The sequence below is a fragment of the Crocodylus porosus genome, unplaced genomic scaffold, assembly GCF_001723895.1.
Source record: "Crocodylus porosus isolate Cpor-Errol unplaced genomic scaffold, CroPor_comp1, whole genome shotgun sequence".
NCBI classification, from domain to species: Eukaryota; Metazoa; Chordata; order Crocodylia; family Crocodylidae; genus Crocodylus; species Crocodylus porosus.
This window is the reverse complement of record NW_017728918.1, coordinates 85,081,387-85,101,071: the sequence shown is the minus strand read 5'-3', so window position 1 is coordinate 85,101,071 and position 19,685 is coordinate 85,081,387. Positions and strand designations below refer to the sequence as shown.

The 19,685-nt window shown below is 37.7% G+C and overlaps 1 protein-coding gene across 2 annotated transcripts in view; it reads right to left on the bottom strand.

Annotated features, from left to right (window-relative positions):
- Window positions 1-18,352, bottom strand: part of PRDM1 (PR/SET domain 1) — a 74,724-nt gene extending 56,372 nt beyond the window's left edge. The window contains exon 1 of one of the 2 annotated variants that reach the window (XM_019537822.1): window positions 18,282-18,352. In XM_019537822.1, coding sequence (XP_019393367.1) covers window positions 18,282-18,287 — 6 coding nt within the window. In that variant the 5' untranslated portion in view covers window positions 18,288-18,352. Of the gene's footprint in view, window positions 1-7,949; window positions 8,394-18,281 lie in introns of those variants that run through there. The other variant, XM_019537825.1, reaches the window with a different exon arrangement.
- Between the last annotated feature and the right edge of the window lie 1,333 nt (window positions 18,353-19,685).

The window sequence follows — 19,685 nt, the reverse complement described above, 5'->3', positions numbered from 1 at the left end:
ATCCTATGACCCCAGCTGACTTCCTGCCCTTTGGGCAGGGGGCTGGACTCGATGATCTCCCGAGGTCCCTTTCAGCCCTAATGTCTATGAAATCTATTAAATCTATGATGCTCATGGTGTTAGCTTGCAAAAAGACACTAATGTTGGTGCATTTGTCTACCCACTGGATTCAAAGGATCTTCTGAAGGCAGTACTGATGCTACTTCTCCAGAATCTTGAGATGTTTACTGTACACTGTCTACATCTCAGCTTCATATAATAAGGTGGGGATCATGACTGATAAACCATGATGAGCTTGGTTTCTGATTTGATGTCACAATCTTTGAACAGTAATTTCCTCGGGTGTATGAAGGCTGCACTTGTACATTTCAGGTGATGCTGGATTTCTTCATCAATGTCAACCAGTGTGAGAGATGGCTTCTGAGGTATGGGAAATTCTCAATGTTCTCCCAAGTCTCGCCATGAATCTGAATTACTGAAGCTGGGGACTTCTCATTAAGAGTTTGTTGATTAGTCTTCTGAATGTTAAGCATCCGTCCCATTTTCTTGTATGCCTTGGTAAAGACATTGGCCATTGCTTGAAGGTCTGCTTCTCAGTGAACACACACTACAGCATCATCAGCATACTGGAGCTCAATGACTGAGGTCAGGGTGATCTTGGTTTCGGCTTGGAGTCGGCTGAGATTAAACAATTTAGCATTCATATGGTAGTTTAGTTCCACTCTGACTGGAAGCTTACTGGTGCTTAGATGTAGCATCACAGAAGAAATATTGAGAAGAGTGTTGAAGCAACGACACAGCCTTTCTTAACTCCTTTTTTTAACCTCAAATGGCTCTGTGATAGATCCATTATTGAAAACCACCGTTCTCGTATCATTATGGACCAGGCAAATAACGGTGAGGAATTTCATTGGGCATCTGTACTTCAGAAGAAAATTACTTCTGAAGTATTCCACATGTCTAAAAAGATAGCAGCTCTTTTCTTATTGTGTATAGTTCGGGTCACTTGTGCTCGAAAGAGTAACCCGTGTAGAGAAGAGCTACTAGGACAACTGCAGAATAAATGAGTGTGTCTTACAAGAGGAGAGTAAGAAGCTTAGCTTGTGTAGCTAGCAAAACAAACTTTGGGAGGAGGTATGATTACTCGATAAATACATTAGAGGAAAAGAAAAGTATTGCGTAAGCTAAAAGACAAAGTTGGCATAAGAATAACACACCCATGAATAAATTCAGGTTGGAAACTAGAAGAATGTTTCTATCCATCAGAGCAATGAGTTTATCAAACAATTGATGGCAGTAGTAGGGGAGCAAAAATCCCTACCTACCTTTAAGATGGAGGTTGATCAAGTCACAAAGGGATTTTGGGATGCAGGGTGCCTGCAATACAGGTAACTGGACACAGTGACTGAAGGTGTCTTTTCAGTTCTATTTTTCTTTACTTGCCAATCTTCTCATACCTCTAAAGAATAGCACGGTGGTCTAGACTTTGAGATACTTTACAAATTCACCCCTTTGGAGGTATCATTATACATCCTTCCCACAGCAGAACACAAAAATTAGAGGTCCCTAGTCCTACCAGGGAAAAAACAAATCAAAAAAAGTTGGGGAGAGAGAGCACTAACTGACTATGAAATATGTATTCTATATCTTCATACATAATATCTATATACACACACAAAATGTACACACTACATATTCATTTCCTTGATATCAAGAGGATCTCCAAATTTTTTCTTACATTTACAGCACACTTATGCGTATCTCTAGAGTAGGTTTTGTATTTTATTGTTGCATAGTCGAAGCCTCTTCTAATTACAACAGGAAATACAAATTTCCTTGTCTAGTTCTAAGCCTGAAGCCCACTAGTGCATGCAGCTGTCTACAGATTCAGATGGAATTCATAGCAATTCAGAATGAATCCATGGAACTCAAGGACCGAGATCCTCAGTGGAGGTCAATCAATTTAGATCCTTTGAACTATATACACCATCTGCGGAAGAGCTACACTGATCTACAGAAACTAAGCATCTGGCCCAAGTTGCTCAAGCACTTCCTGACTTTCAAAACCAGAAAACAATTCTAATACCATTTAATAGTTGCACTGCAGATGAATTGAGAAGGTTTGCTTATGTGTACCAGCAAAAAGTGGAATGAAGAAGCATTCAATGCAGACAGCAACAAAAAAGGATGGATTTCTATATTTATAAATAACTTTAGGAATTAAAAGAAAACAAGTGGTTTACAATATGAATTATATTTTAAATTCATACTGCTAATTAAAAAGAAAAAAATGGAGAAGGGAACAAACATTTCCTTACTGGTAATGAAACTGAGTAAAAAAAGTATTCTGGCAGGAAGTATTAAGCATACTTCCTTCCCATCAATTCTTCTCCAGTCAATGTTCAAGTCAAATGCTGTTGACAAAAATGGGCTATTCAGTTTTGGTACATTAAAGCCCTTCAAGTTTAGGATCACAATTGCTACAGGCATCCCCATGGCTCATCAGATGCACTGTCTGTTGAGTGGTCTACCAGAAACTAATTTTCACACCCGTCAGGCCTAGATTAATACCCCTGCTAATTGCACTTTAGGAATGGCCAATTAGTTCTAGTTAAACAGCTTTCATTTGGAAAAGGGAGAAGCAGCCTGTTATCACCATCAGGACTCATTGTTCCACTGAATAGATTTGTGCTCAAAACTGCATGTGCCTTAGACATTTCATTGGCATCCCTGCTGTACACGACAGCAATAATGCCATTCTCCTAGCTACAAGTCTACTTTAATGATGATGGAGACAGTAGGGGAGACAATGCTTGTAAAAGGAAGATAAACTACTATATACATGGACTAATTTTAAGACTAAGCACTGTTTATCATAAAGCTATTTTTAATACTTTGTAAATTCAGATCCATTTTTGTACTGAAAGCATAATGCCTCACCCACCAGAAAAAAAACCAACAGCATAACTTTGCTGAATTTACAATATGGGTTAAGTTACAGTTGTGGCCTTGAAGTAACAACTTGAATACTGAAGTGTCAATAATACCTATGGAATCTTTAAAAACAAAAGTCAGGGTCCAAGGGTTATTACCATGATTCATCGGTAAACATAGCAGGAAGGCTAGTTAATAAACACCAACTAATCCCTTCAATTACAGCAATAAATTGTTCAATTGGTTATATGTCTACAAGTTTTGCTCCAAACATCACTGCAAACTGTTTAATTAGCAAACTGTTGCATCACTTGACAAACAGATATTGGCAAGGTCTGAGGGCCACAGGATCCCTTAAGAATTAGCAGTATTTATTTGGTATTTGTCTTGCTTTCTGCAGGGATTCAGATTTACCATATAGACCAAGTACACTGTAGTGGTTTTTAAGTCTTTTTCAAAAGCTGTTCATTCATCAACATTTGTATTAATGGAACGACATAAAAATAATAAATTAAATAAAAACAAAAATTATTTCAGCACAGTTCTTTATGTTTTGAAAGAAAATGAAAACAGGCAGATTAACAGCAAAACTAGGTTGACATGTGTGAAGCTGTCCTTTGTATTTCATATTACACAAGCCAGCAAACTTATTTCAAAATTGCATGTTCTACAAAATAAACTTTAAAATGAAAATGAGTTAATTCTGCAAGGTGCTTAGTATTCAGAACTCTGAATTATTTCAGTGAAAACCTGTCTGTTCTGAAAGGTACCAGTAACTATTACTTACTATTATGAACATATGGTATATGCTAACTTTGCACATGCATACGTGACCAAAATGAGAGAGTAAAAAATGACTAAGTTTTGCCACATCTGACGTCAAAGATAAAGTAGCTTCTGGGGATAAAGTTTAATATCTGCTCTCCCAGAGCTCCAAAGTTGATTTCAATGAGCTCTGAAGTAGGTCCATAGGGTATTATAGGCTATCATCATCAACTACTAGTAAAAAATTGAGAGATATGGACAGTGGTTGGTAGGTTTTTACAACTTTATCTTAAATTAAACTTTAGATTATATAAAACAAATAGAAAAAGGAGATGTGAAATTTGTCATGTTATACACTGAAAGAAAATTATTTTTTCTATGGGGATTCTCTGCAAAATTTAACAGAAATAAATTTATTTTCAGTACCAATAAAAATAGGAGCAGAAAGAGAGTATAGTACAGTAACTTGAATTCTTGTGGCAAACAGCAAATGCATATATAAATCATTTGTTTATTTAAATATGGAAGCAATCAATAGAAACTGATGACTCGCTCTCAATCAAAAACTCCCTTTGGGAGAGGCTCTTAAAAACAGATGTATGCCACAACCTACAGAAGCACGTGGTTTCTTTAAATGCTATTGAATGTAATAGAAGTTAAGAACCTTATTTTATCTTTGAAAATCAGGATCTAGATTTTTAAAAAGTATTTAGACACCTAAGGATCCACCAGATGCACCCAAGGGATTTTCAAAAGCTCCTGGCTCCTTAACTCACTGAATTAAATTTTCCCTAATTAATTTTACCTATAAAGTCAACTGGCTAGAGCAGTACTTTTCAACCTTTTCAGATCTGAAGTACCCTTCAACAGATTCAAGACACCCCTTTATAGGCTTAAGGCACCCCTTGGAAAATGCCAGCTCTTCATTTTCACTCTTTTTTTCACTATAAAAATGATCTGTTGCAAATAACTTAGACATGCCACCACAGATTGTAATGTTTTGGAAACTCTGCTAACATTGTGTGGCACCCCACAGCTCCCTGGTTGAATCACTGGGCTAGACAGAGTGAGTCTATGGCCCAGTAGCTAGGGAAGCAATGGGGGGTGGTCAGGTTCAAATTCCTACTGCAATTGATATTTACTAGTGCACTGTGGAACAACTTCAGCTGGAGAAATTGAGAAACATGCCCAGAAGAGCCAATGGCCTAGTGATTAGGATACCTCCCATGGGAAGTAAGATACCTGTGGTTTAAGCCCCTGTTCCAAATCAGGCAGTGGTAATTTGAAAGCAGGCCTTCCAACTTTTAGATGAGGATCTACAGCCTAGGGTATTGGGTAAAATATGGTTTGTGGGTATCTTTCTGGTCTTTTGTGAGAAAAGACTGACCCAGCTGGTGGATGGGATAACCTGTGGAGCTGTACCACCACTAAAATACTATCTGTGGGTCTTGGAGTTGATCTGCAGACTGCATGCAGGACTGGCCCCACACTGTGCAGGGTTGGTTTGTGGGCCCAAACTAGCCTGCAGACTAGCTCCAGGCCACTGGGCCTGATAAATTTGACACCCCTAATCCAAATAACTTTAAAACTCTGGGCCTTATACTCATTCCAAACCACACTGGTACCCAGGGACCGACCTCCATTGACCTCAGGAGTCAGTCACTGGATAAGACCCATATAATGTCCTCCAAAATATATGTTATCCCATATAGTGTTAGGCCCAAAAGAAAAAAATGATTTAAATATACTGAAGATAAAGGCTGTCAGCCACCTCCTTCTTTATCTATTTTTGGTTCTCGTAGAATTTAGAACTTGGTTCTCTCTGTACGTAAGCAGAGACTTAACTTTAACCATGACAGTAGTTCTGCTAAATCAACGGGACTAACTACAGTATTAAAAACTTAGGGTAAAATTAGGTACACGATTAAGTAGCTTGCTAAATCAGCACATTAGCTTTCCCCACTTGCAGATACTATAAATCAGGGGCAGTCAAAATGGGCCATTCTATCCAGCCAAAAGGGCCCCTAAAAAAATTAGAAAATTAATATTTATCTGCCCTTGGCAGCCTGTCATATGGCCCTTGATGGCTTGCCAAAACTCAGTAAGCAGCCCTCCGCCCAAAATAATTGCCCACCCCTGCTATAAATGCAGGTCTGGTACTACAAACTAGATTGACAACCCTGTAAATTCTTAGGCCAATTTTTCAACTGACATACATTAGCATAGTTCTATTGAAATCAATGGACCTACAGCAATTTACACCATCTAAGACTTTATTCCAAAATCTTACTGAAAAAACCAAGGAACCTGAACCCAATGGTGGTGTTCTCCTGCAGTGGAGCCTCAGACAGGTTTTTATTCTGGAGGCTGTTTACAACCACTTCATAACCTTTGTACTCCAGACAGTCTTTAGAACTTACTCTTTGTGCTATTAAGGTTAGAGATTATGAATCTTCCACCCAGCCAGACTATCGTAAATATTTAGCAGGTATGCTGCAACTGATTATGTTGTTGTAAAATGGATATTGGTACAGAAACTTCTATTCAAAAAGCAATTTTAGAACTTACTCTTTACAATCAAGGTAAGAGGGTCTTAAGCAGGGCAGTACATGAAGACTCTGCTTTGAAGTGTCCAAGTTATACTTATTTAATAATTATAAATATTTAGCATAAGGACATTCTCTCATTTCAGATTCTTAAATCTCAGATTTACTTCAAATCCTGAAACTCACTCAGACTCACTTTAGTTTTTGACTGAAAAAACCTTACCATTTCTATACAAATTCACTTAAACCTAATCTACAATTTACAGAAAAATCCATTTAAATGGTCAGAGTATGGCTATATCTCCTGAGTAATGTTGCACATCTTCCACTTAAATTAAGTGAAAGCCACTGTGAAATTCAGAAAACAGAGTAGTTATGCTTTTAGGATTGGTATTATACATATTTGATCCATTTCAAATACGTACATTCACCTTTACTGTATTTGATCATTTATACCAACGCAATGCTTTTAGTCATCATACCAAATAACACCCATGTATGAAGAGTTGGTTAAGATAAAATGATACTAATACATTAATTTTGGGCTCTCAAAACAGATTTTGAAAAAAATAATTAAAAAAACCCTAATATAGAGGTGTTTAGAAGATTTTCTTTTAAATGCTGTGAAATATTCCCATTGTCCACTAGCAGCTTCAGTAACATGACAAACATTAAAGTAAAATTTACTGCTAAGCAAAGTAAAACTGACCAATCTAGTTTCATTCTGCAGTCAGAGTGAAATGAGTGTATGCTGCAAATAAAAGTGCATGACAGTTGAAAAGAAAATCAGGTATTTTATACATTACATTTTGATCCTTTTTCACTTTTAATAGCAGAAGTCAGGAGTAAATTCATTAAATGTAATAGTATTATAGTAGTTTAACTGAAAAGAATTGCATGCCTAGATTACAGTGTCTTAATAGGATAGGAAATGTTTATTTGAATAGCAAAAATACGTTTAACTTGTTAAATTCCATTCTAAAGTTTTCTTGTGAACAGCTATTGCTATTGCAGAGGCCACCTGGTTACAATGCTACTGCTTTATTCAGGACTAAACTATCTTATTAATTTGTAGTGAAAATATTCTCTATCTTATTAAGGGAAAAAAGGTTACAGAATCTAGATGCAGGATAACACAAGCAAAGAGGAGAAAATTGTAAAGTGCTGGATCTCTATTATAGCATTCTATCCTAAATATACAAAGGTGGAATACCAAATTACTGTGCCAATAACTGAAAAAAGACTAAATTATATTGATTCTGTGTTAGACACGTTTTAAAGCCAAGAATATTACATCCTGAATTTCAACTGTCTTTGTATAGAAAGTGAGAGCTTGGAAATGTTTTGTGAGAATCTTAATTATTTTTACATGTATATAAAATAAATGTTGCTCTTTAAATAATAGACATGCCTGAATTTTAACAATATGATTAAGGCCCAAAGTTTCTCTAAAGTTTGGGGATCGTTCAGAGGCAGAATTTCCAAGTCTGAACCTCCTAGACCAAATGGGCTGCTATTATGGTGCTTCTGTTCTGAAAAAAATTACTTGTCTGAGGAGTTTCCTTCATAGTGGAGTCCAAAGGTTTTCTGTCATCTCAAGTAATTAAAAAAATAACCATTTCAGCCATTACAACTGAATAGCAGCAGTTTTCACAGCACAGTACACACACAGCTTTAAATCAAGTTCATAGAGTTGTCACTCACCTGACCTACAGGGTTTTTGTCTTCTATAGAACATGTGGTGTTTCAGTACTATACTGCTCCTTCAATGGCTGTGCAGAGTATCTCCACACAGTAGCTTCCTGTGCAAAACATTTTCTTGCCTATTTCTTTCCCAGTTCCTTGAAATGTGAAAGCAGAGTTATGCCAGCTATTCTAAGCAGCTTTATACTGCATTGGGCACCTGTTCAGACAAGAGCTAGTTAAAAAAGCAAAACAACAGCTGAATGAGGTCAGCTACTCTATGAACTTTAGGATGTCCAGGGAGACCCCACTACCCCCATGCATCCCATTTCTATTTGAAAATAGCAGTTCTAGTAATATGATGCCTTCCTTTCCTGTTTGAAAGACAGTGAAAGCCCTCCTGCTGCATTGAAACTGTCTTCTACTCTCCCAAGACCAAAGTCCCAGTCTCCCTGCTTGCACTAAGCCTCTGTCTGCAGGGAAAAAGCAACTCATCTTATGCTAGCAATATTTGTCTAAGGAGCACAGGTTCAACACAGACAGTTAACCATTAACTAATCCTCACAGAGCTCATATTACATTTGCCATACAGGCTTGTTAACATGTTTTTAAACTCCTGTGCAGTTTAGGATATCCACCTTTCTTATTCAGTTCTCCATCAGGCATCTCAAAATGCCATAATAAACGAATGAGCACAACACAGCAGAATAATCCAATGCCTACAAGTGAAAATCACAATGCCACCTGAATTAAGGGTGGATAACAGCTTCATGTTTGTGTAAGTGGCACTGGTTAGATCAAAATACATATCGTTTGGAATTTCACTTACTCATCACAAATGCTTAATATAGACACTGCAAAATGATAAGAAATATACAGAAAAGCACTAAAAATGCAACCTTCACATTTTCATATTTAACAAAGACATGAGCAGCCCATTGTCACAGCAGCACTCTCCCTCTGCCCCATCCCAGCTGATCCCGGCCCCAGGCAAGAGGAGCACTGCTTCACCCACCCCCACTTCCAGCTGCTGCTCAGGAGAAGCCAGGTCAGACACATGTGGATGGGGTGGTGCCTGCTCTAGCTGGCCCACCTTGCTTCTGCACAGCAGCAGTGGTGCCTGCCTGGCTCACCATGCTGCTGTGTGTGCCTGCGGGACTGAACCCCACATCCCTGTCTGCCTGCAGCAGCATCGTTGACTTGGGGGGTGCTTCCAAAATACAAATTTGCCCAGGGTGCCATTTTCCCTTAGGACCGCTCTGCTGACACCACTTAGTACAGAAGGGTTTTTGTCTCTTCCTCTGATACATTTACAGGCATATCTGTATTCAAAGTCTAAATTTAATACTAGAGGTTAACAGCTGTCAACATATAAATTTTATGTTAACACATTTCTACAAATTTTATATTTGTACGTTTCTATAGTTATAGGTCAGGTACAAACATTACAGTTTTACCAGAATAAGTTTCTATATGGGTATAGAAACTAACCTATACCCATAACAGAACAGAAGTTGGGTGCACACAGACTGGTTTAAAAATGGCACAACCCTGTCTAAGATTTGCACCCTCCACCAACAAAGGGTGAATGTGTGTTTTGTTCGCTACTGATCTAAAATATACCACCTACAGAAAATTGTGTAACTTGGATCAATTCCACCTCAGGCTTTTTCAATGTCTGTACCTAGCCTTATTAAAATTATCCATCACTGAAGGGTGTTGACCCTGCAAAAATACAATACAAGAAGTATTCCGTGCCTCAGAGAGCTTCCAATCTTGACAGAGAAGATGAACAAAGAGTGAAAGAGACGAAGTGGTGTTATTCCCATGTGACAGATAGGGAACTGAAGCTCAGAGACATTAAACTTTTAGTCATGTAACAGTGGCTTATCAGCTTTCAACTTCAGTGGACCTGTCCCTGGGTACCAGTGCCTACTTAGGCAGAGCCACCTGCAGGATTGAAACATAAATAACTTCCTGAAAGTCATTCAAGAAGACCTACAGAGATTTGGGATTTGAGCTTGTATCTCTTGGGTCTCACTGCAGTGTCCTAAATACAAGGCCATCTTTTCACTTTTTTTTATGTGCATGCAGCTCCTTTTGTACCAATTAGGGTTACTGTATTTCTGATTTACATCACGGTAAGATCAGTATCTGGGCTTCAGGTTTTTGCATCTATCTAGCACAGATAAGATTAAAAAAGAAATAAATTGGGGCCCTGATTCAGCGAAGCACATAAGCATGTGCTTAATTCCATCCCTATTCAGTAAAGCACTTAAGTATGTACTTAATTCTCATTTACTTCAATGAGGCTTGAACATGGTTAAAGTTAAGCCCCTACGTAAGTGCTTTCTCAAACTGGAGCCTACCTAAACTGTGACCTAAAAGAATAAAAATTAGATCAAAATTGTATCCAGTGCAGGTTGTCTACAGATTTAAAGTTAAGAAATAAGAAGATAAATGAGTGCGGAACAGTATTTTGATACATGTGTAATAGCTTTTTAGATCCAGAGTATAATGTGTATGAGTAAAGTATTGTATTCAGTTGTATGAGTAAAGTAAATTATAATTTAATTATAAAGCATTTAAAGACAAAATTAACAGAAAAACAGGAAGGCTTTAAGAGAAGAGAATATGTGGAAAAAATTATAGCACAATAGGAAGACAGGACTTGGAGGGAAGTTCTGTAATAACTAGTAAAGAGGTTCAAGTGAACACAAGCTTCCAGTGTCAGGACGTATTCACCATAAGTAGATACCACTTTAAATGCTGTGCAATACATCTCCCATCTTTCAGTGAGCTGTGTGGGTGAAATCAAGCATAAGAATGGTCCAGCTCATTGTAGGACCAGGGCCTAGGGAACCTTTAGAGAGAAAAACAGCAACTCTGAGATTTTCAGGGTGGCAGTCAGTGTTATATCAGAGAAGAGAAAATAATGCATTATTTAAAAAAAAGTTAAGTATATTTGCCAATGGTCTTATTTTTTTATGCACTTTCATGCCCTTCCCTTCTGACCCTCAAGCCTTCAATAAAGGTGGTTCTTCAGTGATAAGAGACACTGACCAAACATACTCTCTTTACTGCAGGGTTCACTGTTCAAACTAAAGGTACGTTGCCTGTTTCAAGGATATCCCTATCAATTTGATTGACACTACCATAAAGTTGGAAAGTTGGTAGTCAGGGAATATACCGGCAGGCAAGATGTAGACATATTTTCTATTTTACTAACAATTCACCCCTAGAATTGTCCTGAAGATACTTACTCTCACCCAGGTACTAAAATCATTCTATTTCTAGCAAATGCTTATGATCCATTCACTATACTTCCTTTTTGGATACATGGAACTGGATTTCCTTAAAAACAGGGGTGTCAAATTTATCCAGTCATGTAGGCAGCATGAGTGGCATGGGGCTGGTGCACAGGCTAGATCCAGCCTACAGGCCCTATCTCCTTACCTCACTTCTAGCATCCCTGATTTGGTGGCTGCTTCAGCCCACATTACATGCAGTGCAGGTTCTGGAGCAGCCAGAATGGGCCAGAACAGATGCAGTCAAGCTAGAGTAGCAGCTATGCTACATGAAGTGCTGGCCCCATCCAGACTGCATTAGAAGAATGGCTTCCATTTACAGGTAAATAACATTTCTGATTATTATAATTCTAAGAGTAGATAAACTATTCCAATAAAAAATTACTCAATATTTCTAAACTCCTGTTACTTCTTAACTATCAGCTGATGCTGTTCCTACCCTCCTTAGGAAGTGTGGGTGTTCTATAGAGTAAACTGGCAATCACTAGAATTATTTCTTCTACTTTTTGATTTTTGTGGATAGAAATACTCTTTAATGATTAAGGAGCCTTTTTAAAAGGTCTTACACATAAGTTTGACTTTATGTACTGTAAATAGTTCCCTTGAAGATGTTGGGGTTACATTACATAAAATTCAAATGCATACATATTTCTTTGAAGGATAGGGGCCTAAAATCTAAATATCAACTAGCCATTATCATTCTGATGAATCCAACTCAACTGTATCTATGGGATTAAAAAAAAGGTTATAAAGGTGCTTTAAAGATGAAAAATATTATACAAGTGCATGTGTGTGTATATTACATGGGCAACTGGAAGGACAGCAGGGCTAGAAAGGCAGATTGTACAAACTGACCTGACAATTGCCATAGAAACCACACTTCATCATTAGTAGCTGTAGGGTTGTGAAGTCTTACAAATTTAAAGTTCCCTCTTTTTGGTTAAAGCCACTAGACTGTTAAATGTGCAGGTCTTCAACTTTAGGCTTAAATCTATTCTCTGAAAGAAAGACAGATAAGTCTCCAGGAACAAGCAGTATCTGCTGTAGTGATGTATACTTACTGGGTGTGTCTACACGTGCATTTACGCTGGCTTAAATTTACTCCACAGTTAGTGGAAATAGGCCGACAGCTACATGTGCAGGCATTAAAGCGCAGTAACACTGTGTATGGACTGACTTGAGACTAATGTTAGTCCCAAGTTGGTCCACACACAGTGTTACCGCGCAATAAAGCATCTACACATGTGTTACTGTGCAGTAATTAATTGGGCATACATTTGATACCTGCATGCTCAAGTTGGCATAAGTCACCATATTTACTGCACAGTACGGGCATGCACATGTAGATGCGCACCCATACTGCACAGTAATTTCAGTTACTGCATAGTAAATGGTCACGTGTAAACATGCCCACTGACAACAATTTCATATGAAAAGCTCAGGAATATGATGGCTGGTTCTGAGAAATGATAGAGCCAGTTAACTGTTCATCAGAAGTAAGGCAGAAGGCAGGGTGGGGTAGCACCTTGAAGACTAATTGCTATAGAATGGCATCTCTTTGAACCAATAAGTCTTTGAGGTGCTACCCTGCCTAGTCTTATGAAAAATGGAGAAGGAATAATTATAATTAATACCATCTTCCACAGAAATACATTCAGTAATAAAATAAAGGGGTTGTATATGTATGTACAACTGTATATGGCATACTTTAAGGAATAAAGATAGATTTACTGGCCAAGGAAAAAATAGCCTCAAAAGGTTTAGAATGATATAAATATATTTCCAAATTTGCCCTCATGGACATTTTGTTCATATATCAGTTTTCTTAACATATTCAACTGTATGAAACACTATGAATTTTGGCAAATGTAGGAACAGGGTGGAACATTTTAAATATTTTGTGTTTTTTCTCAGTCAGGCAGACTTTTATATCTAAGAATATGTTCTAAAAGAAAAATCAATCTGTTTTCAGCATTTATCTCATGTTCCCTACTTCGTCAGAACTCCATTTCTATGGTAATGTAATCCTTCTGATCTACCGAAAAAAGACTGTTTGCAAACACATATATTGATTAGCAATACTTAATTTATATTATTGTTAGAAGTACAACATTTTTCTTTGTGACAGTGGATTGCTTGCAGAAATCAGTAAGGATGCAACAGAAAGTTGTTAGTTTGGATGACTGCCTTTAACAAATAGAGAATTCATTCTTCCCCCTCCTCTCGACTTGTCTTTATCATTGGTAGCAAGAGACTATTTCCCACGATCAAACAAATACTCACTTTTCTCCTCAAGAAACTCCTAATAGTGTTTGATCCCCAGAACTTTTAGGAGAGCTCTGAACGTGAGCACTGCTTTCCATCTTTGCAACAGAAGCTACTTGCTGTTCTGCCACTTTAAACTGGGGATCTCAAAACTGTCTATGTCAATAGTAATATCAGGAGGGGTCACAAGACATATCCTTTGTCCTGCTTCTGCCAGTGTGGCAGTGGTCATGGCCAATGATTAAGACAAGAGGTAGCAAAAGGATGAAAAATGATTAATCTGTATTCCAGCCATCAAGGGGGTAAGAAAGGTCACCCCACTTTCCTTCAATTGTAATCAGACTGGGGTGCCTGACATTACTTGAACTACTGCTCCTGCAGAATTATGGAACACTCTCTAACAAAAAAGAAACTGGATTGCTTGGGGGAGCTATAACATGTATTCCTATGGTAATGTAAGATAGAATGCTTTGATCACCTTAGCTACCATCCATCTTTAACTGATTTTAGTAAGCCCACCTCAACAGAAGCATCAACAGAAGTACCAGCCGGCTTCCTCTGCTTAGACCTAGATGTCAGGCTAATCAGTTTGATCTGACAGATTTTAATTAAATTAATTAAAACTTTTCTGAATGGACTTGATTAGCATTCCATGGAGGAATCACTTATGAAATGAAACCTAGCAAGCATAAGTACTAATACCCACTCCCCATGAGGAATTTCTCATTGTTGTTTTGTTTTACTTAGAAATTAGCATTTTATAAATGGATGGTGTTTGATATATAGACAAAACCCTAGCAGCTATTACAACAGGCTAGTAACAATAGCCTCCAATAAACAAACAAGAACATTTTCAAGTTCTTCTGCAAGCAACTGTGCTTTGCAGAAATTACTCCCACCATCCATCATTATATAAACAATTATTTTGTCCAACTTATTTCCATAAAAAACACCAGACGTAAGTTCTAGTCCTTTCCAGTCAGGTTCCCTAACTTCACTAACTCAGAGAGAGGTAGTCATGTTAGTCTGAAGTTAAGCGGAAGGTAAGGTAGGGGTGTACTTTATAGACTAAATGAATCAGAGATGCATAAGCTTTCATGAGCAACAGCTCACTTCAGTAGATGTTAGTGAGCTATTACTCAGAGAAGGGTATGCATCTTTGATTCAGTTAATCTATAAGATGTACCTCTACCCTGCTTTCTGCCTTTCCTTTCAGCTCTTCTGAAAACACAGGAGACACACAACTGAAGGTACATTTTACCAATGCAGCCAGAAACTGACCTGACAATAACAATTCACTTTTATCCCTTACATTCAAATCAAAGCAAAGATGCATTATGATCAATAATGACAAAATAGCAATGAGGTGTTCACCAATATAGGACCACTTGCACCACTAAATCTGTGCAGCTCTGGAAGATGGCATGTATCAGTCAAAGGCAGTATATCCTTATGAATTATGACCACAATCTTGCAATTGACTGTGGACAGACTCCGGTGCTTGGGCAGAGAACCACTGGGTTGATCTATATCAGGGTTGGGAAAACATGGTCCAGTGGCCGGATGTGGCCTGCGGCCCCCCATCCCCATTAATAAAATTAATATTTATCTGCCCCTGGCTGCCTGTCATGTGGCCCTGGATGGCTTGCCAAAACTCAGTAAGCAGCCTTCCACCTGAAATAATTGACCTCCCAATCTACATGTACAGTTAGCATGTAGCAATTAAGTCCAGTGCAGATCATGCTGGAATTTATTTCTCCTGGGCTCAGTGTGTACATGTCCACCTGGGACTGTAGCATGTTGAGCCAGGGCAGAGTAGTGCTGGGCTGGCAGAGGGTGTGGGGGTGGGGGTCAGCCTGCCAGGCAGGAGCTGCTCCACCCTTGCTCAACATGCTGCAGAGGGACTGGCTGAGCCATGTTAACTAGCAGGCAGCTCCCACACTGTAGTACCCTTGTGCCCCAGCCAATCCCAGTCACCATTTACATGTGCATTTCAGTGCACATAACTACTCCACTGTAGGATAGTACTTGTCCTAGGCAGTACTATCCTACAGTGGAATTAATTAATTTACTGCGCCCTAATATGGGTGTATGTGTAGACAGTGACATTTTACTGCAGAGCTAATTAGTCACCTCTGCCGTAAAGCATGTGTGTAGGTGCAGCCACTGACTACAAAAAGACTCCATGGCCCAGTCCAGGTGTGCAGGCATGTGTGGTTTGTGGCACCACAAACCTCTTTGTGGAACCATGAACTGTACTTCTTGCACGTTAAATCGTGTACGGCACTGCTAATGAAGGAAAAAGTAGCACAAGGCATGTCAGAGTCGGCTTCACAGCAGAGCCCCCATGTTGATGCACATGGAGAGAGGGAAACAGGCAGCCCACAGCTGCCTGCTCCCTTATCTCTACATGCCACTCCCCAGCTGAATGGGGCACAAAGTACCTCAGTGTGGGGTCTGCCTGCTAGCTAGTCCCCATACTGTGGCACCCTGTGCCCCAGCGCCCCCCACCGCAGCACATAGAACAGCAGGACAATATGTTACACTGCTAGAACTCGGTATTTTTTATTTTCTCAGTTCGCTACTGAATTCATCCTTTTTTTTCAGGCTTTTAATGAAAGGACAGATTGAGGGACAGAATGGCTTACTGTGTGTGCTAGAAATTCATTTTGTTCTTGTATTTTCTAGTGGCTATGTATTCTTTTATATTTTTAGGTGGAACGAGTTGACTTTGTCAGATTTTTTTGTTTGACTGTTGCACTACACATATTAATAGGTACCTAAAAGATCAGGCAGGTGTTCAGCAAATTGTTCTATCAGAAAATTCTATATTGTTGGAAAAAAACCTTTTTATGGAAATGTATAAATTTTGATGAAATTTCATTTAGGAGGGAAAAAACTGGGGGTAAAAGTATTTTAATAAGAGTAACATTATTCATTTTGACAAATGTTTCATTTTGATTTTTTTATGTTAATTTCCCTTCTTCAATTTCTTTTCTTTTATGTTATAGAGTGATTGATTGAAATTGAAATTAGACTAATTGTTTTCAGAAAATGTTTTTCAGGAACATTTTGATTTTATTTTAATTTTGTTTCAGAATAAACAAATTGGAAAAAACACAAAATTTCCTATGAAACAGTAATTTTGGTTCCTGCACAGTTTTGCCTATACCTCTGTTACTGAGTTGGGGGGACTGTAGGAGAATATTGAGCTCTTAATGACTGCCATTGACAGAGCTTGAAAATTTGTATGCCGTTCATTAGCCTATTTTTTTTTAAATAATGGCATCCAATATTCCCTAAATTGAGAATCTGATAGAAACAAATATTTTTAAAGATGTTATATGGAGGGAATCCTTTCTTGAGTATGCACTAACTATGGTAATTTAAAAAAGCGAACAAAAAACAAACAAAGAAAAAACCAAAACCAAAAGGAAAAGTCTTAGAGTAATTTTTAATTAAATTACTTTGAAAAGTAAACTGGCTCCAAGCTTTTCCCCCAAAAGTTTCCTTGCTATTGTTTCTCTCACTACCTGTTTCTCCTCTACCAAAGATTGTTTTGGTTTTAATTTGCTACTAAGGAAGGCAACCCAGAGGTTATCAAGAGATTCCTGATTCAACCTTATCATGAGAAGCAGGGCTTCCTGCTGTAACTGAGGTGAGGCTGGTGAGCTGATGGACTGGGTGGCTTTACCTCCCAAAATTTCTTTTGTTTCTGGAGAAGTGTCAACACACTTGTTCTTTACAAAGCTTCAGTCATGTTGAGCTCTATAGTTACTCATTCTGGCAAATGCTGAGTTAGGAAAAACAAATCCAAGGTGGTAAGATAATTGTACTTTGAAAAGAATTCAAGCTTAAAAGCCTTCTAAGGAAGAGTGAAAGCCAAAAAGGAAAAGAAAAGAACAAGAGAAGGATGTGGAAAGAGACAAGTAAGAAGCCAAAGAGAGAAGAGCAAGACAGAAGAGGGCCTGAGGGAGGAAAACTAATGAGGTAAGAGGAGGTAAAACTATTTTGAAAAAGAGAAAATAGTGTTATCAAGCACATTTTTAAAAATTCACAAAGAAGGAGGAATAGGGAGATATAGCACAGGACAGAAAAAGACAACAATAATTTATTAGTTTTCCCACACCCTTTTGTTAATAAACCACTAATAAATTTAATCGCTATGCTATAAATACCATTAGAAAATCCTGCATTTTGTCTTGTGGGAGCCATTTGTTTTGGAGGTCATTTGGTACTGGTTCAATAAACAGAAGTCGTTTTGACTTAGCTGGTGATGATTCTCAATTCAGTTTCCTAATGCCGTTTTTCTGATGTTAGAATCTCAATTTTCTTTCACTCTAATGGGGGATTCATTACCATATAGTTAGTTACACATGGTATTAAGAAGGTTTGCAGCTACGCGCAGCTGAGGCATTTGGCTAGTTTTCAGATGCATGCACATATCGAGCCAAATTCTACTCTCAAATATATGTACATGTACAATATCCAATAAAGTTATTCTAATATCCAATTAAAGATAGGAATGTAAATCTATCAGGATAAATGTGTGATTTTTGTTTGGCTGTTCCTACAGGGGTGCATTTTTTTTCCATGGGAGGTTTCCAATATAGAATATTTATAAATAATGAGGGGAAAGAAGAGATAAACCAAAAGGAAAAACATTCATCTTCCATTATATATGAAACAGAACAGAAAAGTTCTGTTAAATAAATGATACCATATAGGTTAAGATCTGTAACAATATGTAAGGAAGGAAAAAGAAGTCACTGCAACTGACCTTCATATTCCCTCTCTTCTTTCATTAACGGTCCACTGAGGTGATCCCTGGCCAAATGCAGGCAATTCAGAGCCTGTCATAAAATTACAAGATGAATTAGGGATTGTTGCCACAAATTTATAGCTACCAAGGACTTTCCTGATTAAATTTTCCAGACTTGAAAGTAATGTCAGCAGCAACAGTCTTAATTTAGTCCAAGATCAGCATCACAACAATTGAGAAGAGAGATGACACTTTTCCCTTCAAATTATCACATGATTTGATCATCACTATTTTCTTCTCAGTTTGAATGGTAAGCAAATAAATGTAACACTAGAGAAGGTAAGTCAGCTTGACAGTTATTCCATACACAAAAGATAATTGCCAGAACTAGCTTGGGCTTTTTGCACACTGTCAAGCAAAAAATACCACTCACATTTCTCAAAAATTATGCTAGGAAAAGCAGCTATTGTATTTTTTCCAACTTTCTATATAACAACACTTATTTAAAATAATATAATAGCCAATGAAATAGATTAAAAAGTGAGTACAGATGCATATATATGAACATTCCCTAAGGGTCTGATCCTACATACATGTATGCATGTAAGAAACTTGACATACATGGGCAGTTTAAGTGAAACCACTAATTATACACACATTTGAAAAAAATGGGCCTTGGATGGTGAGTGTGTTGAAACAAGAATCAGGTCTTATCTACCTGAAAGATACACAGCAATGCCTCCATATTGGAAACTATGTAAATTAATCATCATCAGGATAGGTTTCTTGAATTTTATCAACTCTTGAAGAGACTACAACCCTGAATGTTGTATTACTTCCCACAAAGAACTTCATATTTTTGTTCAAAACATGATGTAAAAAAAATTCTTTGCTATTTAATGTAAGATTTTATAGTTTTAAGTATTTTTATCTAAAGTAACTAAAAATATAAAACATTTTAAAAATGCCTAAAGTCCGAGTTCTCAGGTAGGGTAGGGTGGGGAAAACAGAGTAAAGTCGCACTGAATTCATACCTGAAACACTTTGACCTTTAAACAGAACCTTCTTCCTCCTCTTAGGTATAAGATAAGTTCAGCAAACAAAATTTCACCCAGTAGGTTGATACACAATGGGCTAAAACTATTGACTAGTTCATGAACCACTTTTGCTAGAGAAAATCTCAAAGCAATTTTGTGAGGAGAGATGGATTCAGTATTTTAGATGTGATGGTAATAGCACATCTATGAGATAAAGCATGTTCCCTCCAATTTTGATTGATAATAACGACCTATAAAAAAGTTGTAAAATACCAGTTTTAAGATAAGAAATTCTGGTCAAGATGGCTTTAGAACATATAGAAAAAGATCTATCCTTTTTAATTATTTCAGACAGACTGCTTCAGTTTGGTAACCTTATATTTCA